Raw genomic sequence first — 23769 nt, 5'->3', positions numbered from 1 at the left:
ATCATGAAAAATGTAAACCTTTAAATAGTTCCCTTAGGGTTATAATGACATCCTTTACAAGTTCTCAGTATATGGACTTACAGGGAAGAGAACCAGAGGGAGGCTGGAAGAGTAACATCTTTCTTCGACATCACCAACGAGAACGTTTATGCACCCTACATTATATAAATAGAGTTTTACCAAAATCATAAAAAAATGGATGACGTAAAAGAACAATATCGAGAACAAAAACATGTAAGAGAATTAAAGAAAAGCTGCACTTCTCCATTTCCATAATCAACATTTTTTCATTAAAAAATTGATTTGACATGTAAAACACCACATTTTACAATATACAGATTCATTAGTTCTTTAAGAAAACAAACAAAAACACATCGAGACATGCAATACTAGCATGTATTTTAGACTCTCAGTACATTGCTGTGCGATCTTTATCCGTTATTGTATGCCTGATACAGCCCGAACGGACGTTTGCTTCAATCCTATAGTAATAATCGTCGTTTTCCAAATAGCAAGGCAAACTTACCATTCAAGTGTGGAAGTAAGTTTTCACTTACTTGTAATTATTTAGCAAATTGGTTTAAAAGTAAGTAAAATCAAATAAAAGTGGACAAGAAAGAACTCCTATAGTTCTCATTGGTCCCACAGCAGAAACAGAAATTCTAACTAGAAACCCTCAAAGGAATATACATCAAGCAGAAAGCTATCTCAAAATTAACATACATTTTAAGCACATTTTAGCTTGTGATTATTTAGTTTTCTTCTTTAAACATGGATAGGTGTAATATATAATAAAATTTCCTTAAAAAGGCCATTCAACCATAAGTGGAGACCTTGCGTTCATATTCTAGGCAGGTTTAGTCACTTGTTTTTCACACTGGCATTTGCAGGTGACTTCTCCACCCCTCCCACCCATGCTCTGATGAGGAAGTGCTCCTTCTGTGTTTTTTAAAATCTCCTGTGATATTACTTCCCATTCACAACTACAACTAGCCTCTTAAAATTATTAATCGGCTAGTCTTTCTAAAACTTTACAGTCCTTTTCATCACCCTTTCTCTTCTCAGGTTATTCTCCTCTGTGTGATCCATCTTGCTAACATTTTTCAGCAGGCTAGTGGATGTTATAGGCTGAAGTAGCTGGCTAGTGGATAAAGAACAAAAGTTACAGTAACATGGCAACTTCGATCCTCCATGTATTTTCACTAAACTCTATTTTATTCCTAAAGATGAGAATAGACTTTATAATCTGGCAAGAAACAGAAATGAAATAAACTCCCCAGGTATCATGTCATCACAAGTAACGTATCTGTCCTCCTGGGACAGACTTAGGAACCTTGACTGCCTTAAGAAAACCGAATCCTACGTGAAAAGGTAGCACAGATCCTATGAAACATTAGCTTCTTTGTGTTTGGGGCTGTTTGCATTTATGGAACTCCACAGAATGTGGCCCTGCCTTCTCAGGAATGAAAGCATCAAGTGACAAAAAACGGGAATAGGAGCAATGGAACATTCCACTGAGGGCCTAGGGGAAGGCCAGTGGTCCAACTGGGAGGCTATGAGAAAAGGAGATAAAAAGAGATTTAAAAGCCTCACTTCTATAAATGTGTTTAATTTTTTTAACTTAAAAATATACCTAGCCATGTCTCAATGCAGGAGGTCTTTACGTAGTCAAGTTTTAAAACAAACTACCCATTTCACTTCATACATGGAATTAAAACATTTGGATACATTTTATCAAAAGTTTCTTTTTCCTACCAAAAGAAAAAGAGAGAGAGAGAGAGAGAGAGAGAGCAAAATTTAAACAAACAAAAAATACATATACCCCATGCTGGGCTGAGAAAAAAAATCAATCATGAATTTCTCCCCTAAGATATGATACTTTTCTCTGTATCCTAGAAAACACTGATTTAAAAAAAAAGTTATACAACTGATGCTGCATGTTCCAACTACTGTGAGTACTCCGCCTTACAGTGCAACCCAAGACAAGTCAACTACACTAAGTATTTGGGAGGTATACCCTTCTGTACAGCTCGTTTGTAAGCAATGCAAGTGCATAACCACTACTCTAATATAGTGCTCAAAAGATTAATTGAAACTTTCATAACATCTTCCCCCTCTTATAACAATACAACTGAAGGTCATTGCTGGATGCATCATCATCTTTTAGTCTTGCAAAACTTGGCATCAAGTCTCTACGGAAAGATGCATGGCAAAACATGCCACTGCTGTTGCTGCTTCTAGAAACAACTGGCAAAAAATAGTTAAAGCTAAAATTTATTGCTCCAGATTTAACTCGCAGAACCATACTGTTGTGTACAAACTGTTAATCTCCATAGATGCTCAGACATGATTGTCTCCTTGTGTCTAAACACACAAAATACAAGCTGCTATCTGTACAGTTTACAGTACCGAAACACATATATTTGAAAATGAAGTATAGATATGTACTTTGCAAAGATACATGATTTTACAGCAGGGGTTTACCCAAACTTATTTTTTTACAGCCACTTTCAAAATAGACAACAACTTCACTAGTATAGCTAAATTACATCAAAGAAAGAATCAGTGTATTGAAAGTAAATAGACTGGCCAATTCCCCAAACTCCCAGATTATTTTTATATGTCTTTTTTCTTTTTCTTTGTTTTGTTTTGTTTTGAAGAAACCCCTATACATAAAATGAAAATAATATCTGGATATTTTCTTCAGTGGTGGACTAAGCAGTTTCTTAAAACAAGACATTAGTTTGCCCTTCACTTCCAAATGCCTTGAAAATAAGATATACTACTGCTTTAAAAGAACCATCGGAATGCTTCAGCGCTGGGAACAGGTGTTCTCTATAAAAAAAGAGCAAGAAAACAAGTTAAGCTTTTTTTCTATGCCAATATAAAATTAGATTTTTCTCCTTTACACTTCAGCAATATTTTTAGTCAGCAATACACAACATAATGACTTGTATATTTCAACATTTAATAAAAAAGAAATGCTCAATCTTAGAACATTACAAAAATTAGAATATTGAAATTAATGATAATTTACTGAATATAATGATTAAAACACATTAGTCTAAAAAATACCAGAAACACAGCCTAGAACATGGATAACCATCAGAATAAATGGGAAGGTTGAAGCTGTTAATCAATAGTAGGAAGTCCAGCCAGAAAGTCTGTATCTGCTGTGTACCTATGCACCTCTATGTAAGGTTGCTGCTTAGAGAATTCAGTGAAGTAGTTTCTTTATTCTGGGGAATTTCTTTTATAACAGGACAACAACAAATATTACATCGATGTTACTTCTATCATTTAACAACTATGTACCACTATTTTAAAGTCTGCATTTTCAACAAATTAAGGTCATATGTATGAAACAAACTTACACTAGCCAATGATACTCAATGGAGCATAACTTTTATACCATAAAAATACTATCGTTTTTCAAAGGAGTAATAAGTTAGCACCAAAAGTATGAGCAATTCTTTTAACAAAAAGGTTAAAGTCACTGTGGGATTTTTTTTTGTCAGAAAAACGGTATAGGATTGAATTTTCTTCCATATATTAACATTACAGTAATTCATTATACTATACTCTTCTTTAAAAAACAGAACCACATGAGAACATATTGAAAGTACATAAGAAACAATAAGCTAAGAGTAAATTTTCCTGTAGGGGCTAATGAAAGAGAGCTGGTACTATTCCTTAGACCAGTCCAACAAGCCTGTGTAGAATATAAGGTAGCTGCTAGGATAATTAAGTATATAAATTGACATGTTGAATGTTACCAAATTATTGAGTAGGTACAGAACGCACACACACACACGGACTTCTTGTAAACACATCTTAAGACAGTGTTAATAGCACTTGAACTTCATGTTTCAGAGTATACATGAAAAATTCTACTGTAAGTACTCCTTAATAATTGAAACTAGCTTTGATTTACTGTCTCACATTTGACTTATTTTGTTGACACAGTCCTATTGTGTTAATGTCATCTAAAAATACGAGTGTATTAATTAAGATGTCCACTGAAATGTAAATGAAAAAAATAACCATTTTGGAAAGCAAAGCCACTTTTCACTATTTGTACTAGAAAGAGTTTTGAAAAACTTGTCCCTGCAGTCAACACAATAAATTTGAAGATGAATATGTAAGAACAAACTAATGATTCTTTAGTTATTATTTTTATTTTTTAAATGTTTATTTATTTTGAAAGAGAGAGAGATAGAGAGTGAGCAGGGGAGGGTCAGAGAAAGAGGGAGACAGAAAATCCTGTGCAGGCTCCGCGTTGTCAACACAGAGTCCAAAGTGGGGCTCGATCTCACGAACCAAGAGATCATGCCCTAAAATCAAGAGTTGGAGGCTTAACCAACTAAGCCATCCAGGCGCCCTGATTATTTTTTAAAATAAACTCTACTCTCAATGTGAGGCTCAAACTCACGACCCTGAGATTAAGAGTCCCGTGCTCTACCAGACAGGTGCCCCAAACTGATTCTAATGCAAGTTTGTACCCAAAGTACAAGTTTGTATACAAAAGTATTTAACTTGTGAAGTATTCTTTAAAAATGCAAATAAGGAAGTCTATTATTCCCACATAACTAGTACTTATTAATATTTTAATCCTTACTCCTCATGGTGTAATGTTTTCTTCTCTCCAGCTCGCTATGCATACAGGAATCTCCATCATTTGATTTGGTTGATAAGAAAAACTCCTTTCCTACTTTCCAAAATTAACTTTTGAATGATAAATATAATTATATATGCTCATTACATTTATTTAATCACTGTTAAAGGAACTATATGAACTCATAAAAAACAACATATTCATTCTAATATTCATGCTTTACACACACACACACACACACACACACACACACAAGCAGTAAATGAAAACTTAGACGTTTATACCAGATGCTAAGCTTGCTGCCTGATGCCAACTAAGAATAAATTTTATATAAGTATGCATACTTATATAAATGTAGTCATTTTTAACAAGATAAGTTAGATCCAAACATATCCATGCAATTACAGATTCACATATGAAAAATAAACATGTGCATATATATTCATATATATTCACATTTACATGTATAGAATATGACATAGAGATGCCAATTTACTCTCAGATGCCAACTGGAAACAAGACTGTAAGTATATACTTAGATAATCTTGTATCTTGATAAACATATATGTTTATGAAGATAAACAGAAAAATGTATGGAGTACATTTTTTAAATGAGGTGAACTCCTTATGTCTTAGATATATTTTGAAGTCTCTTTTCCAGCTCTTTGCTCTTCCTGTGCCCTTTTCCATTACTCAGTTTTATTTGCAATATTTAGAAAAGGCAAGCTTTATAAAATGCCACCTGAGATCAAAGGTCATTATTGTGAGGAGAAAGATAATCATTTCTCAATGCTTTTTACCACTAAAAATTAATTAGATAATGCAAATATGAGAAAAACAGAGAGCTGGTTTTCTTTACTAATGCATCTTGTCACAAAATAATAGCACTGGGATGTGTGTGTATTATTATGCATACATTGAGACCAGTACATATCTCCACACCTAAGGTACAGACCATCCACCGCTGTAGGGTAAAGGTGAAGATTAGCAGGGGGGCATCTTTTAAAAACGATTTCTCCCTTATATGAAGATTTATGAGGTCATGAAGCCTAAAATGATTTGTTGGGAAATCACCTAAAATGTGTGAGAAAACAGGAAAACCAATGGTGCGTTAATTAGAACAAATTATCAAGGCATTCACCAGAAGCTTGAAGTGAGGTTCCTCTAAATGTTATTTCAGGATTAAAAAAGTAATAAAACTCCTTAGTGTCCCCCATAGGTCACACAAAGCAGAAAATGTATGCCCAATCTCCTGCCTGATTTGTATTGGTTCAGTGGAAATTTACTTTATATCTGGACTGAGTTCTTTTCTGCCAAGATGGGTAAGGCAACACTGTTTGTTTTCATACATAAAATATTGTTTAAATTATATATTTTTGATTAAGTCTGTACTAATTTGGGGACATGTCTTCTCTAATCCTGCCAATGAATGAGGTCATCTTTGTAAGAGGACTTTTATTTCAAATGTTGTGTGGATTCAACACACCAATGAGGGACTAAGCACCCTGCCTAGCTACCTTCGGGGTTATATAAATTCAAGAGTCCCAGCTGGGGAATCACACTCTTGATGAGATTACAGTGACTTTCTGGATCTCAGTGATGCTTGCAGGAAATCATTATCCTGAGTGACAGGAAAGCCAGATTCCCCAGGAAGAGAAGGGGGTGGAGAGGTAAAGAATAGAATTGAGTTGATCAGCATTGTTTAAGACAGCCTTCGCTGCTCCTGCAGGTGCAAACACTGACAAAAAACAGCCTGCTCCCAGGAGGACTGTGGAGAAACCTGCAGCCCTCAGTTCTCCTTCCGGTATTGCTGTAAAGCATGGTGTTCCAGAGAATTCATCCCTATGAAAGCCAGAGCCACATACCAAAGAACTTAAACTAATGAGCTTAAAGGGCTGGCTTCTGTTTCCCTCCTAAATAACTTTAAAAAGCAATGATACTTTCTTGAATAAAAGAATGATATAACCCAAACCCAAGTACAGTTTACACTGACATTAAAAAATGAATACAAAAAATTATCAATCTGTCTCCGGCAATGGTATTATTTAAGTTCTGTTAAATCAGCAATGAAGACATAAATTAAACAACCTAAAATACACAAAACTACCAAAAGCCGCCACCTTAGAATTTGAGTATTTTTTTCTTTTTTTGTGCCTGTTGAGCAGTCACGTGAACTGTGACATCTTCAGGTTGAGCCTGCATCTACACACTTTTGTTTAAAATATGGCAAGTCCAGAGGTGGCTGGGTGGCTCAGTCGGTTGAGCGTCTGACTTGATTTCAGCTCAGGTTATGATCCAAGGGCTGTGATTCCAGGGTCATGGGATTGAGCCCCACTGCGGGCCCCCCTCTGAGCACAGAGCCTGCTTAAGATTCCCTCTCTCTCTCTCTCTCTCTCTCCCTCTCTCTCTGCCCCTCTCCATTTGCTCTCCCTCTCTCTCTCTCTAAAATAAAAGTTTAAAATGAAAAAAAATAAAATATGGCAAGTCTAAAAAAATTCACCTCCTGAAAGCTGAAAATGGGATATCTATACCTTTTTTACAATATATAAAGTACAGCACTAAACAATACTCATCATTTTAATAAAGCTAGACATGAACTTTCAAAGGGCAAATTAAAGGCAACTTGATGTTGAAATTTACTTCAGAATGCATAAGGCTATAAATTGAGATAATACTTACGACATTTGAAAATTCTGTAACTAAAGTTAAATATATCTTTCTAATATTTATTCATATACGTTTGAATCCAAAAATCTCAGTGATTCACCTGGGTCTTCGGAATTCTACTGTGAAACAACAGGATGCTTCTAATACAATGATTTCCAACCTGGAGTGTTTTGGGCGACTGTTATTCTTCTACTAATCAGAAAATTATTTCTAGTTTTCCCATTTATTATTAATTAAAGAAATGGAAATCATCCGATCATTTTTCGATTCTCATATAATGATGTGAAGTATACTTTTTCCAACCAAAAGCAAAGCAATTTAGAACTGCAGTTAGCCAATACAGCCTCTTTTAAACTCTGCTGAAATAGTTTTCCTGTGAAGAATCCCCTATAAGTTTCTTAGACTCCAAGCATCTAAGACCTTGAAACTGGGAACACCTCACAGCATTTGGCTCACCTTGTCACATAAGAACTTGACACCTTAATGAATCACTGAAATTTTGCAATAGAAAGTATGCAAGTATGACAAAAGATAATAGTAGGTACCAATGTTTGCCTTTAGATATTTGATTATATTTTGTTTCGGCTTCATATGAAACTTCAAAACTTTAGAGTATTTTGCGTTAAGAAAAGGAAAAGCATTCCTGATGGTGAAGAAAACTACATTTTTTTTCTCTGATTTGGTTCACAAAGAATGCTAAAACATCAAGTTATATAGGTTCTCAATTTCTTTTACTGACAAAATTTCAAAACCTACTTGGAGAAGGGAAAATTTTATTCTATATACAATATTGTGGATGGGAATACACACAGTACATCGATAAAATTAATAATTATGATCTAAAATAATACCTAGAAAATGTTAGAGACATACCAAAAATTTTTTAGCAGAAATATTTTTCTATATCCTATTTATAATTAATATATTGTAGAAATCATAGACCAGTAACCCACTAGCTTTGCTAGAACTTTTAGCAAGCACAAGTATAGCATAGGTCAGTAAATCTGAGAGAACAATTATTTTGTGATATATGATAATCTCACAGTCTAACAACTTACTGTTATTGCAATCATAAACAACTTTATTTGTTAACAATACCTCAATTAAAATATATAAATTAATATAAGTATAGCTTCTACTTTTTAGATTACACCTTTCTTTTTCTGTTCTATTGTAATATATATGCCTTATATACTATGTGATATATATCATATGTGTGATATATGTACGATATCTATTTGTGATATATGCATGATATATATATGTGTGTATATATATATATATCACATATGTGATATGCATCAGACTAACTTTCCTCATAATTCAGATTCATTTATCATATAACTGTATAATATATATATTATACTCACATTTTATTTTGGCCATTATCCAGATGTCAACTAAAAATATTTATCAGTATTACCATTAACTGGAATACTAGACCCCTTTCTAAATGAAAGAGAGAACCAAATGAGTAACTGGATATGTTTTATGACCCACTTTTTTGGAGGCCTTAAATATGATTATAAGGAGAACTCAACTTTTTTGGTTTTCAAATTGACGTTTATGGCCAGGATTTCTCTGATTAATGGTGGAGAACTCGCAATGGTTTTTTCATTAGTATCCATTCTCTGCGGGCCATTGCTCCTACCACTCCTCCTGCTTTGCCAATATTGACAGTTCTTCCTCTTCCGCCTCCTCCTACACGAACACCACCACCCTCACCATCACCACTGTGATGGTTTTAGACTATGACAGCATGACGTTTTACAAGACAAACCTAGCTAACCTTTGTAGATGGAAAGCTGAGTTGTTATAGTATGTAATACAGATGCTAAAGTCACATCAATGTGGTGGTAGAGCCCGTTAGGAAAATAACTGCCTAAAGGAGAATGTGTGTCTAAAGAATAGGAGTGGGTTGGTAGGAAGGAAAGTAACAGCTGAACGCCATGACTTGGACATGGGTCCCAAAGTGACAAAAAAGGCGCCCACTTTTGGTCCTAGTATTTAATGCAACTACTGTATTTAAGCAAGTCTCTTGATAATGCTATGTAGGATTATATTTCAACTGATTTTGGTAAAAACACTTCAAGTCACATCTTTCTAAAAAATAAGTAAGTTTATTGTGTTATAAATGAGTTGTTTAGTGATGAAAATGTTCTTGGACATATAAAAATAAACTGTAATGGGATGGTACGCAGAAAGAAAAAAAAATTTCAACAGTCCACAAATTAAAAAGGTGTTTCTGAAAAACAATTATATACAGTATTTTTAACCCTATGTTAAAAGTTCTTAGAGGGAGTGTGAAAGGAAACTAAATGTAAAACAGAGTAAAAAGCAAAAATTAGATTAATAACATCAATACTATAAAAATGATTAGAATTAATTCTACTTATATGTTCCATATGCTTAGATTTCACTTATGAATATATATACAAATACATGTGGTTATATGATAAATGAATCTTAATCTATCTACCTACCTACCTACCTACCTATCTGGCAGAGACAAAAGTTAGATAATTCTATGTCCCCTCAGAGTCACTCTACTAATCCTGTTTCATGCAATGATACCTTTAGGTAAGATCATTGCTGATCAGCTATTGAAAAATGACCATCATTCTTTTCTTGATCAAGTTGTTGGACCATTTTGAAGATGTTGATTAATTTTAAAGTAGACAGTGAACTGTGGAAATATTCTTGTAAAATGGGAGGAAATAGGAAGCCACATTAAAAAATATGAAGAGGTGACTTTTCAAAACTACCAAAGCTATGATTTGGATAGTCTCTAACATGTATTCAAATGAAACACAATAGTTACACCAAACACCAAACCTCTATAATTACAGTGCTTATCTTTGAATTATTATAGATCTGAGAATTTGAGAAATTTTTTTTCTGTATTATATAAAAAGTGAAAATAACTTTAATAAAATTTTTTCTCACTAGGCTAAATTCCTTAGCATCTTGGATGTGGTCACTGGACTGCATCTGGTTTGGAATCCTCTATGACAAAATACCAACCACTTCTATAGACCCAGCCCAAAAACAGAGAATGTTTTAAGGTCCATGAATTACTTAGAGGAATTTAGAGTCAGTTCCAAATGTTTTGGTCATAAAGATGTTATCATCAAAATAATGTCCTTGGTTAAAACCATATTTCTGAGAATAACATGCAGTTTTTGGTCTCTCTCCTTTTTTCTTTTTAAATAACAAAATTAAATGCCATATAGTCAGTAACTATTATAATTTAACTTTATCAAGTTATTACATGTTTATCTAGCTCTTTAGAAATACATTTTGGTTAATTTCCCTCATTAAGAGGATATATAGTCTTAAGCATTCTACACTACCATAATATCAGCAAATCTTGGGCTAGAGCAAGTCCTCAAATGTTTAGATTGAAATTTCTCCTCAGAGAGTTTCCATATATTACTTCTTTTTCTATGAATATCTTTTGCCCCATCTTTGTGCAAACATAGCCACCTTCACAAAGGTAACTAACCAGCAGAGTATATTAATAAGCCTAACTCTTTTTTTAAGCATAGAATTTATAAGATGTAGTGATTAATATTCTTTCTGCCACTTTTCTGGAGTCTTTTTTACATGTATATTCTGTATTTTCCAGGAAGTTCTCTGTATAGCCACAAAAAACTACAGTTATTTTTGAAAAATGAGTTGTTTATAGATAGAGGATGGCCTCTGTCTCCCGAAACACTATTTTTCATTTTGAGCATTAGTTTTTTCACCTTGGCTTTGCTACATTTCTAACAGTAGACCTGAGTTAATTAATCTTAAAGAGAAATTAAAAGGAAAAAAAAAAACACAACACTAAACAAAACCTAGTTTCTGTGAAACTACTTTTTTCATTATGGTAAATGAAAAGAAACAATGCTGAGGGGTTCTAGAGGGTCTAAGCTCAGACTTACGGCATCTTTCCAGAAATTTTAAGACATTAACTATTTCTACCAATCTCTTCTTTAAACCAGACTCAAGAAGATGACCTTGAGCATGACAATCCTTTCTACCAATATGCTCCTTTCTGATTTCCCTTTAATCTGTAACACTACACTCTCCCTGCCCTTCCTCCCTCCCTCCCTCCTTTTCTTCCTTTACTTCTTTTTTATTCAGGTCAAACAAGAGTTTCCAGTACTCTGTTAAATATACTTGAAATAACAAGTCATACTGTAGATTCTCAGTATGTTCAAATGTTCAAGGCAAGTATTCTTTTTGTTTTCTTATTCCTTGACAAATTCTAGAATACTAAAGAAAACTTAATACTTCATCACATAATCACGTGAGGTAACCAAGCAGAGATCATAAACAGCAATTTGTATTTCTTATTTAAATCTGGGGAAGAACTAAGCCAAGGATGAATCAAGGAATCCCAAGGCTTATAAATAGGTACGAGATTGCTTCCAGAGCAATTATATCATCTTAATTCAATTATATCATTTTAAATGTGTCCATTTCTTGGATTGAGAGTTGAGAATGAAGTAGGAAATTAAGTATCTTAGATGGAGGGCTGACTAAGATGTAGAGTTAGGGATTTCGATGGGTATTGTAAAAGGTAGAAATAAAGAAAATTTAAGGTCCTTAAGCAACTGTGTGTGTGTGTGTGTGTGTGTGTGTGTGTGTGTATGAACATATATGTATGTATACATCCACAGCACTTACCACAAACCTTAGAAAATAAGAGTTCCTACCTGAAGATTTGTTAAATTGAATTGAATTTATCAGGGGTTTTCTATGTGCTCAGTAACATACCATGTATTCAGGATTATACAGCATAGGCACAGACCTGCCTAGGAGAAGTAAAGACACACTATTTAAGAAAGACATTTAAATTTTACTCTTTATCTTGTTAACATTGTTCCATTTACAAATATAATTTCTTTCCTCACTACAGACTTGTTCAATAGTGTTGTTGCTGCCACTAAACTAGTGTTTTTCAAATTTTTTTGACTGCAACCAACACTTAGAGATACATTTTACATAGCAGCCTAGTACATGCATACACATACATTTATGTATACATACAAACTGAAACAGAAGTTTAACAATATGTACTCTTACTATATGTGCTGCACTCATATATTTTATGTTCCACTCTGTTCTGTTCTACTTTCTAAAAATCCTTGTGGTAAGCCAACACATGGACCACTAATGTTCTGTCACCTGCAGTTTGAAAAACACAGCTCTACGCCACACAAATAACATATTCATGTGAAGAGAATCACATGAGGAAAATCCAAAAACCACCCCACTTCATAAAGAATTTAATTCTCTACAGCAGACTTACACAAAAGATCTATATTTCTTTGGGGACTGAAAAGGCCAATGTTCTCTATTTTGTTTTTCATGGATGAAAATTAGAGCACACGAAATATTTAATGCTTACTAGCAGATCTTTTCAATTTTCATCCATCTATATACAACTGAGAATTTTAGCTCTTTCCCTTATTCTTGACTCCACCAAAACCATCACTGGTCTCATCTTACCTACACACAAGAACATTTCCCATAGACAAATCTTTCACCAGCACAGTTATTTTTCTACCACCAATTCACCAACACTCGCAATCATCCTTTCTGCACAATTAAATGAATTAAATGTACATAGTCTATCTTTCTTTTAAAATGTATTCCACTTTTTTTCACTCTGTAAGGTTTTGAAGAAAATATACCTTCTCTGGAATTTGCCAGAATTGCTGAAATATACAGAAATGCCATAAGTCTTGGTGGTGTATAAACATATACCCTTTTCCCCTCTCATCCTCTTAGATCATTATCCTTTTGATTCTATCAGTCATCCAGGTGTGTGTGTGTTTAATTTCTGACCAGGAAACTGCACTTTCAGCAGAGTTTTCACCAATTTGACACTTCTTCACGTTCTCAAGAATGTCCTCTAAAGTATGAATTTAGATGCAGAGGAGATCCAAATGGGACACCATTTTCCACCCATCTTGGAAGCATTCTCTTTTAGCTACACTTTGGAATTATTCTACCAAATGTTTCAAAGACATAAGTAAAAATAATAACATCAGCTATAACACAATCTGTTTTCCTTGTCTCTGATTCAGCTGCCACTCCACTGAACTTGAGCTTTAGCTCTGACTCCCAAACCAAATGTATTGAGTGAAGTCATAAAAATATTATATTCCCTCATTTTATAGTTTCCATTCTTTGCAAAACTTCTGTAACTGCTGAAGCAAAGCAGACATCCATATCCTACCTTGACAAAGTTCCTTCTAGATACTACATTGCATCCTGACTTGAATATTCCTTTCTACTTGGTTTTTAGTGCTTTCTGGGTTAGTATCTCACCTGTCTTAGGGTTTATCACTATTTTCTCCCAGAAAACCATCAGCCTTCTCTATTATCGCTCACTAACTTTCTTTACCTCACAAATAGTCTCTCTTTATTAAGAAGAAAAAGGAAAGTTCTTCATAGTTACTTTTTATCTCAGAATGTATATCTACCTGTTTTACTCCCCCCACACACCTATCTTTCAAAACAAAAGTAAGTAAAATTTTCCAATATTTATTAAATATGTTCTCCAACTAGAATTCACAAGCATTTAACCATTTCTTTTCACAATGATTTTCTTAAACTAATTCACATTTAGAATAACTCCCCATGTCTGTCAAATAAAGAAAAGAGTAACCAAACGAAGGTATTGAATTAAAGGGAAACACACATACACTCTCCCCCACCCTCCGCCCCCATTAAAAGTTAGAGAAATTAATGGCAATGGTGTGCCTTTGGTGAGGAAGGAGGAAGCACACTAATGTGTTTAATTTGGCTCATCACATTGACCGACTTGACTGGGTGAGTTGTGCAGTTTTCCTGGGCATTTGACAATACAAGAACAAGGAAAACTTGTTTATCAGGTTTATCTCTTTCCAAGTGAAATCAAGCCAGTTATTTGGAGAACTGGACGATTAAAGCAAAAATCCAGAAAACACAAGCTACAACAGAGTTTATCTGGGCTTTAATTTCTGAAAACTATAAGTAGCCTGCCTGTGTACTGAATTATCTGTAAACATAATTGTCTTATTCTCTACTTTTCATTGACGACTTTAAAATAGGAATGAGAAATTGCATAGCATCTTTCAGTATGCAGAGTATACAAACCTACATATAATATCAAAAAGTTGTAACTTAGTGGGTATTATTATCCCCATTCTATAGATGAGGAAATAAAGTTCAGATAAGTTATGCTGATGTACCTGACATTTCAACTGTAAGTTACCCAATACTATGGGCTCTTCCCATAACACATCATCTAAATGTGGCCACATGGCCCGAATATAATTTTTAATTATAAAAGAAATGAAAAGCCAAGAAACTAGTAGTATACTTTCCTAATATAATCTATATTTGGTTTTATATCAAAGAAATACATCTTGAATATTACTTCCTTAAAAAAGTAATTTTTGCTTTGCCATTTGCTTTAGAGTAAGTAATGTAATGTGAAATAAATGCATTAAATATTAAGAAAAGGAAAAACAGGACAAATTTAACAGGCTCGCTCTCATACCTGGCTTCAGATTCTTAGGCTGTTAAAACAAATTAAGGGAAAGCTCCGAAGTTTCACAGAGGAAAAAAAAAAAACTTCTCATAATGTTTTAGAGTAGAAGTTAACAAGCCTGCTGGGATCCTTTTAGCCCCTGCAGAGCTAAGTCTTCAACATTATTAAATGGCTGTCGCATCTGAAGTATGGTGCAACATAACTCAATAAACAACAGAAAACATATGATGCTGAATGGAGGGAGGCTTGTCGATTAACGTGCAGAATAATTCAATCTTAGGACAGGTGTTTGTATGTGATGGAACGAGATACGACTGAAAGATAGACCACCCTTGTGCCGCTCCCCCAAATATTTTGAAACTCATAAGGACAAGAGCATAATGCCAGATGAAAAACTATGTCAAGAATGAACAGAAGCACCACAAAGCAAGTGAAGGAATAAAATTACACATACGCAAAATCTTCAAAATTTACACTGATTACAATAAAAAGTATTCTTGAAAACAAATGTTTGTAAAAGATGGTATTTTCTCGAGTGTTCCACGTTCCCAACCAAGATCATCTACATTCTAATCGGTGACTGAAAATCCCACATAAAAATGGAAGAGTTTACCATTATTTTGGGTGCATTTTTGCCTTTTAATGACTAATCTAAAAATAAAGGAAAACTAAAAGAGATGTGAGTCCTTTATCCAATATACTTGGGCCATTCACTAAATCTTGAATTTAACCTACTAATTTGATTAGATATTTTTACATAATGAATGTATTAGTTTAATGTTTTGCATAATTTAAGAAAACATGTAAAAAATGGAAGCATATACACTCTTGTGAAATTTATTGAACAGTAGGACATTTTGTTATGCTTTCTCAAAGCAAGATTAAAAGGTGAATTGTTTTCAGGTAAAAACGAACTATGCATTCAGACAATCTAACCAACTGAGTCTGAACAGTTTGAACAGTTCTAAGTACCAACTATTTCAAAAGAGTTTTTAAAAACACATTTTGACCTACGCAAGTAGTTTATATTACTTGTGAATCCAGAAGGAATATCCTACAGGGTTTCCAGGGTCACTCCCATATAGATCATCAGTCTCCAACCTGGCAAACTAGAGCAAATATGGATGAAATGCCCACCTGTTTGCACTCCTTTCCATTTTTAGTGGACAATTTTTTTTTAATTTACTCTGTTAATATCATTCTGTAAGTCTGACTATACAAAACTCCTAACTATTCACCCAGGAAAACAGCTGACTAAGGCTAACCAAAATATACAGCACTGTTTCTGTAATCAGCTCATCAAAAAGTTTAGGAATCAAGTAACTTTTATTTTCCTAATCAATAGATACACTCTTCATTCTTATTTAAAATGTCCCATATTTTTATCGGGTTAGTCTAAAATTTGTTGTCGTTTTTATTGATTTGGTCTGATTGGCTTTCTGGTTGCTTATTGGTTTGTATTTTGTTTGAGGACAGTTGAATTTCACCCAAACATTCCTACAGGATACCTTAAATATGAATTTTAATTATTTTTATTTTACTATTCCTAATTGCCATGCCAAAGATTGCTTAGAAGTTTCATGATATTTGGATGGGTGGGGGTATTATTTTCATTTAGGAATTATTGAAAATGTATGGTCCTTTTAAAAACAACTTTGGACCACCTTGCACTAAATCTAGTGATAGAAGGAAAATTGCACTGGACTTGTATTATAGTATGATGACTTGACCACAAATCTAGTTGACTTTAGTCAAAGTTAAACTTTTCTGAACTTTTTTCTTATCACTTATGAAATTCAGGATTGTTTTCCTACATTATTTCTATATTACACACCTGTTAATATCCTATCATTTTGTTTAAGTTGACTGAAAACTTTCCTCTTTCCCTTGATAGTTATATATTCGCATTTTGAGAGTAAAACAAAAATTTACGCTTTTATAAACTGGCATGTTTTTGATTTTTGAAACTAAAAATTGAGAACTCATTTTTAAATTATGATATAAAATGACAAACTGGTGGATGTTTCACTTTAAGATAGGAAACATCCATATTTACCTATAAATTTTTTATTTAAAAGTCACCAAACTTCAAAAACTTATTAACATGGTCAATTATTTAACTAGACAGAGGCTGAGTGTGAAGAACACCCTATTTTATACATGGTCTACAAATGAATTTCTTTGGGAAACAGGAACCATCTCCCTTGCAGACAATGCTTTGTCCAGAATTCTACAATTGTCATTTGGGTGGCTGGGGCTCTCAGAACTTAATAGCATATATAAAGAAACGTGTCCCTCCTCCCCTAAAACACTCCTCAAAAAAATCAAGTTATCAAGTTTGGGGCAATATTTGGATGTTTTCCACCAAACTACTGAGAAGCACAACCAAAATTGTTGGCATGTATATTCAGCAGATAAATTTTTTAATGAGAGAAAAGAGAAGAAAGTGATTGAAATTGTTCTTTTTCTTGAGTTTCTAGTTTCTCAGTCTCTTCCCTCTAAGGTACTCTTTTCAAGTCCCTTCTCCAGCTTGTGATGCCAGTGTGTAACTTAGAGCTGAGAGCCAAGGGTGGGGGCAGGGAAATCTCCTGAGGTGCTGCTTACTAATGTAATTCCATAAATCAGCTAATGGGAGAGAAACCAGATCTGTGTGGTCTCTAATGCTGTCCCACAGAGATCAATCATGTCACCTGAACAATGTTCAGGGACTAAGAGGCTGGTGTTGCCCAAGGGATGATTCTATCCCTTGAGTCATATGAGGCTGAGATATTTTAAAAAGTTAGATCTTCATATCAGAAATGTAACTACTGTGAATCTGAAAACTGAAGGATTGATTACCTTTCCATGAGACAAAGTGCTATTATGTAACTTATTATCATAATGCATAATCACATGTTTATTAAAATCTCTCAATTTAATATTGATCATTTAGGATGCAAGTTTTAAAGGTAAGTTTTGTTGCAAAAAGGGCATATAGTATTTGTAATAACTGCTTTGAATAATTAGTGACAATTTTTTAATACAGAATTGACTAAATGAACAGTGTTCTATGCAAATACACAGTATCACAGAAAAACTAAATTTGTTTTATGTGCATTGTTATCTTATGGAATATTATCAAGAGGGTGATTTTATAAACATATTTCCAAGGCATTAAGATGCTCTTAACATGAGATGAAGCAGGAAAATGTGAAAATAAGCTAGGTTGTTCTAAAAGGAATGCCAGAGAGGGGGCTTTAAAAAATGTGGGCAAGAATCCCAAAACATCCATGTGAATCTGTCTTAATTTCAATTTACTCACCCTGAAAATCTGATTAAGCCTCCAGTCTTTGGGAGGAGAATAAGTCAATGGAAAGAAGGACTCATGAGGTTTGAAATGATAAATAAGAATAAAACTAATGATTATGATGCAATTATTAATTGGTGTCCATAATTTAAAGCCAACAAATATTAGCTACTGAACTTAAACCTGAAGTCCACAGGTAATACCCATAATGAAACCCCAAATCATTATCCTCAGCCAGGGAGTCTATCCAATCTCTAAAACATCTCCACAGATGATGATAACTTAACAGGAACCAAATTAGAGAGGGAAGCAGGTCAGCAGGGGACTTTTCACCCACCAGCAAACACTGCTCCAGCTTTGGTTCAGTCATGTAAACCCTGTCACTCTGACATGCATCCAGCTGGTTTCCTACAACCATAACTGTGTGGTTACACATGTGCTTAAGGCTGCCATTGCCTTTTTAAAATAAGCTAGATAGAGTCTTAGCCAATTAAAAAACAAAACAAAACCCCTCCCCCAAACTTTTTCTTTCTGCCAAATAGCATTCCACTAACAATCTTAGCCTTGAACCATGACCTTCTTGTAGGAAGGAGTATGTAGTTAGGAAAACATCTTCAGAGAGCTCTATGAAGACTGAAATTTGTTTCCCTTCTCACCCACACCCCATTTTCTGAAGATCAACAGAACTTTTGTGCACGTGGATTTAAAAGAAAAGGTAGTACTATGGGATCATCTGTGATCAAAATGTCTAAGGAATTTAAACATCACAACAAGTCTGTGGGAAAACTACCCAAATGAGAAAAAAAATGGACATTTATGAAATTTGTCTAGACTGATAAATCAGCATAGAAACTTGTGCAGAAAACCTATTGATAGCCACATTAAGCTCCTTCAGAGCGGTTATTTACTAAGTAAATCAGAATTATTCAGTGGCCCTTCCCACTGCATACTCTAAATCGGGATGCAGGCTGGGCCATGGGTCTAGCTGAAGGTGTAGCCTACTTGCAACATGAAATCTATTATGCTACATACTATATAGTTAAAGAGGAAAAATAAAGCCATCTAGTCCCTATCAACTGGGCATTAACAGGAAATTTTATCATGAACTGAATTTTAATTCCCATAGGCCTTAGAGACTAGAGGTAAGTTGCAATAAATTAATCCAGAAAAACACAATTCAAAAACTAAAAACTAGTTTTTGCCACCTAAGAAAATAGATAGACCTGCATTTTTATAATTGCTATTATCTTTGTTTAAGCAGCGTTGCCAAAGGAAATGTAGTAAACCACTCTGAAGTAAAGTCAAACTCTTGACAAAGAGATGGATTCTCTTATAAAGAGGAGTAAGTGCAATATTTTGATGGACCCGATCACAATCAATAATGATAGCAATACAACACTGTGGTTTTTCTGGAATCCCAAAGTGCCATTTGCTTTGTATATTAATAAAACTTAAAAAAAAATCTGTATCTTATATGTGTTCAAACCTGCAACAGAATTCTTTAACTTTCCTCTTTTAACCTTTTAAAGAGGTTCTCCTTCATGGAGAAAACTCCTTGAAGCAGTGCTCGCAATTTTTAAAAAGAATGTGCAAGTGCCCTCTGATAATAACTTGTGAGAGCCAGTCTCACTCTATAATCTGACCCATAGAACACTCCCAAATGCTAAATCCACTATCTACATTCTCAAGTATATATGAACATCCTGCCATCTACTCTGCAAATTTTATCAAGGGACTAAATACGATTACTTTTCCATATTTCTTTGTTAAACATTCCACTAAAACCATTTACCTATGATTGTACATTTTTTCCCTTTTTGTTTTGATCAAGTTACCATATGAAACTTCCACCAGACACATCACTCCTTGTATTTAACATAATTAAAAGCCTAATTTAACAATTACTTTAGTGGTAATCAGTACATGCCTGTTGTAAGGTCATATAGGAAAAAGAAACTATTATTGACCATCTAGGGTATCAATCAAAACTGTGCTTGGTGTATAGAACAATTTTGTGACCACAAAAATGGTTACTTTGTCAGATGCAGAACCCAAAGGAAATATACTTTGGTAACCAAATTTTTTTGGAATCATTTGTTTCTGAAACTACGTGAAACAATTCTTAAATAGAATTACCATCACCTGCCCAAACTGAACTAATTTCGTCCCATTATTCTTAGACACATCCTTCTTAAAAATTGCAGGTGGTGTTCAGCTTTCCGTATTATTTCTGCTTTCTCAAAAAAACACCAGATATGCAGAAAATGCAAAATAGAAACGTTTTTTATCACGGTGGAGAGGAAAAAAAAAAAAACTATTCTAGAAGGGGGTAGAACACCCTTTTGAAACCATGTATTTCAGCTTCAATGATCACTTCGATTGTGTTTTAATGGAACTATAGGCTTTTGTGCCACAAACTGTGCCCTCACTGTTATAACTGGGCCACTAAGAAGTCTCCCTTAGCCTATAAAAGTGTGTAAAACGCGAAGTGTCCAATCCTTTGGCCAGAGATGCTTTTAAAACTAATACTAAGAGGGAGGGGGGCATTTGAAACCGCCAAGGGGGCATTTTTGACCATACTGAATGTGAAACTTCTGAGTTTTTTAAACCAATTACATTAGTTTACCACCACAGATAAAAAGGAGGGGCGCACCCCCCCCCCCCATCTGGAGGCCAGTTCCACGCGAAGTGCAGCTGGGGAGGGTGGTGGAGAGGCCGTGCCCTCGCAACCACCTGCGACTGTATCTTACAACCTGAAGGAAGCTTCAGGAAAGGGGTACTGCATCTTCAAGCCAGACAAGAAGCCCTGAAGGGGAGAAGAGAGGGGAGTGAGGAGGGAAGGGGGGAGACTGGGAAACAAGAAATCATCTCCTCTGACCTCTAGTGAAGTGCCAGGTTTTTTCTTTAGCTCTTCACATTTTCTAAATTTGCAGATCTGGTGTCCCGTTTTGCGGTTCCTGCAACTGCTGCAGACGCCACAGTTGATGAGCCTCTTGCAGGGCACGCAGACCCCACACCTTTTCCTCTTCTTCTTGGCCGGGTTGGCTCCGCTAGCTCCCCCTGAGGAGGACGAGGAGGAGGAGGAATGATTCTGCGGGCAGTCTGCCAGATTGGCAATTTGAAACGCACTGTCTGTGACGGCTGCTGAGGCTGCTGCGGGGGAGTGAAGGGCTGTCATGACGATGACCCCTGGAGGTAATGAGATGCCCCCTAAAGCCGGGATAGCGGAAAAAGTCCCCACGCGCTCGGGGAGATTCATTATCTCTGCTTCAGCAGCGCCGCATTTGAGCTTGTTCATGCATTCCCCCGCCAAAGGTCTGCAGTGTTCAGGGGATAAGGTGGAGAGGAAATTAGTATTTGCCATTTGCAACGACGGCTCTGGCGGGCAGCCAGCTTTCCCCAGCCTCTGGGAGTCGTTTCGGTGGTGCATGCTGGTCCTGCTGCCGCCGCCGCCGCCGCCGCCACCGCCGCCGCCGCCGCCGCCACCGCCGCCACTGCCGGCGGGGAGGATTGCCGAGGAGGAGGCGGAGGAGGAGGCGGCGGCGGAGGAGGATTTCCTGCCGCCCCCGCCGCCCCCGCCACCGCCCCCGCCGCCCCCGCCGCCGCCGCCGCCCCCGCCGCCGCCCCCGCCCCCGCCGCTGCCCCAGAGCATGGCGGTGGCGGCGGCGGCGGTGGCCGCGTTGTCGCAGTTCCAGGGGGACATGCCGATGCGCGCGGCGGCCGCGGCGGCGGCGGCGCTGCTGGGGAAGATGGGGGTGGTGATGCGCGCGATCTTGGCCGCCTGCGGGAAGGCGCCCCCGTTGGTCTTGTAGAAGGAGGTGGCAAAGGAGCGGTAGCGCTCCATCTCCGAGTTGTAATCCACAAGGCTGTTCAGGGCCCCCTCGGGCAGGTGGCTTTCCTTGGGCAAGCCCGGGGCCTCCGGGCTCGGCCCGGGCTCCACGCAGACATTGGTGTTCATGGTGCAGGGGGGGAAGAAGGGGTGCAGGGTGGAAGTGGGGACCGCCTGGTCCGACACCTGGGTGGGAAAGGGGGGGAGGTGGGGGGGAGGGAAGGGGGTGATGGTGGTGTCGGGGTGGGGGCCGAGGCGGGAGGGGAAAGTGGGTCCGGATGGGGAGAGCAAGGTGAGGACTGCTTTATTCCTCTCTGGGGCGCATTTCCACAGACGGTGAATTCCCAGGCAGCGTCTTCCTTAGCATTATCCTCCAACTGTTACAACTAAAATAAAGAAAGTCATTCCAACGAGCTGCACGAGGAAAAAGATTAAAAATAAATAAACAGCCTCCCTCACCACCCCACCGCAGACACTGAGAGCTCCCGCATTCTTCGTCAGGTCGTTTGCATGACAATCATCAAGACGTGACCCCCCGATTCCCGCCCACCCCCCCCCACACGCTCCCAACCCACTCCCTCCCACCCCACAGCACACCGCAGCTCCTCCCCCCTATTCTCATAACCCTCCAGAGAAAATGTATTAATAGCCAGGATACCCAGGGAAAGAGGAAAGACGGGGGTGACAAATGCCGAGGGAAAAGGGCAATTGGAGTGCTAAAGACATGCAAATCAGGGGTGGGAGGGCGATACTACCTATAAGCAGAGGGCATTTAAACATTATGAAATGTGTGAACAAGTGCTGCCTGGGCATGCAAATGCTGTAAAGTAGAAAACAGCAATGGCCCTATGAGGAAAATGAACAGGAAATTAGCAAATGAAGTACTGAGAAAGTCTACAATACATCCGAGTATAAACTGTAAGCAAACACAATACAACTGAGAGCTGAGAGACTGCCCACATACAATCCGAACTAAAGAGGCAGGGAAAAAAGAACTACCAGCTGCCACAGTGTCCTTCTGTGTCTGCGGTCATTAGTTTGAATCCCAGCACAGCTGGCTCTGTTAGGGTCTTAATTCAATGGACCAAGGACAGGTCTCAATTGTACAAGCCATTTGGTGGTGGGGCTTGGTGGGGGTAAGAGGGTGGTGTTCTACTTGTTTAAAAGAAAGAAAGAACGAAAGAAAGAAAAGAAAGATGGACTAGATACCAATTTTTAAAAATAATACAAACAATGTCACAGGTTTTAAACCAAGTGCCTGCAGCCTCTGTAAGAATATTCCCAATAATTCCAAATGGAGACTCCTGTGTCTTCCCAAGACAAGAGGAAAGCATGGGACTTTTTTTTTTTTTTTTTTAAGAATCTCTCATACTCACTGCTTTTTACATTGAGTAAAAGATGGGGGGAGGAAGGGAGATCTCTTAAGGTGTTGTTTACCTGAAGAAATAACCTTTAAAAAGATTTTTTTTTCTTTTGCTCTTTTTCAAAGGAAAGTTTAATGTTAACTGGGTATTTGCATTCATCTCTTTGCTTATAGGCCATTATTATGCTTTAGGAAGAGATATTTTAGTTGTTTATCACAGAGGAAGAGGTACATCTCAGCCCTTTAAGAAGTAATGCAAAGACATAAAGTGTATATTAACCTAAAAAACCCAGTTTCTTTGTTTCCAGATTTTGGGGGGGGGGAGCAGAATATCTTTTGGTGACATCTTCTGAAGCCCACATATTGGCCTGGAATGTGGAGTTCAGGGAATTCTAAATGGGGGCCCAGTAGTCTCAAATATTCAGTTCAAAATGGATATCAATTATAGTAATTATGGTTATAATTAGATTAATGA

The 23769-nt window shown here is 36.6% G+C and overlaps 1 protein-coding gene across 1 annotated transcript; it reads right to left on the bottom strand.

Annotated features, from left to right (window-relative positions):
- Positions 1-203: 203 nt before the first annotated feature.
- Positions 204-22092, bottom strand: CXXC4 (CXXC finger protein 4). The gene is made up of 2 exons (XM_015537030.2): positions 20981-22092; positions 204-2835 (listed from the first exon to the last, which is right to left on the bottom strand). Exons 1-2 carry the CDS (start codon positions 22058-22060, stop codon positions 2791-2793), a joined length of 1125 nt encoding a protein of 374 aa, XP_015392516.2. The 5' UTR covers positions 22061-22092; the 3' UTR covers positions 204-2790.
- Between the last annotated feature and the right edge of the window lie 1677 nt (positions 22093-23769).

This window comes from Panthera tigris, chromosome B1 (genome assembly GCF_018350195.1).
Source record: "Panthera tigris isolate Pti1 chromosome B1, P.tigris_Pti1_mat1.1, whole genome shotgun sequence".
Lineage (NCBI taxonomy): Eukaryota > Metazoa > Chordata > Mammalia > Carnivora > Felidae > Panthera > Panthera tigris.
The sequence above is the reverse complement of the archived record's forward strand: the minus strand, read 5'-3'. Positions and strand labels throughout refer to the sequence as shown.

Excerpts from the sequence above, each read along its gene's own strand:
- CXXC4 (XM_015537030.2), bottom strand. The coding sequence starts at position 22,060 with ATGAACACCAATGTCTGCGTGGAGCCCGGGCCGAGCCCGGAGGCCCCG. Across the intron at positions 2,836-20,980 it reads AACCTGGCACTTCACTAGAG|AGAACACCTGTTCCCAGCGC; the intron begins GTCAGAGGAGAT and ends CTTTTTTTATAG.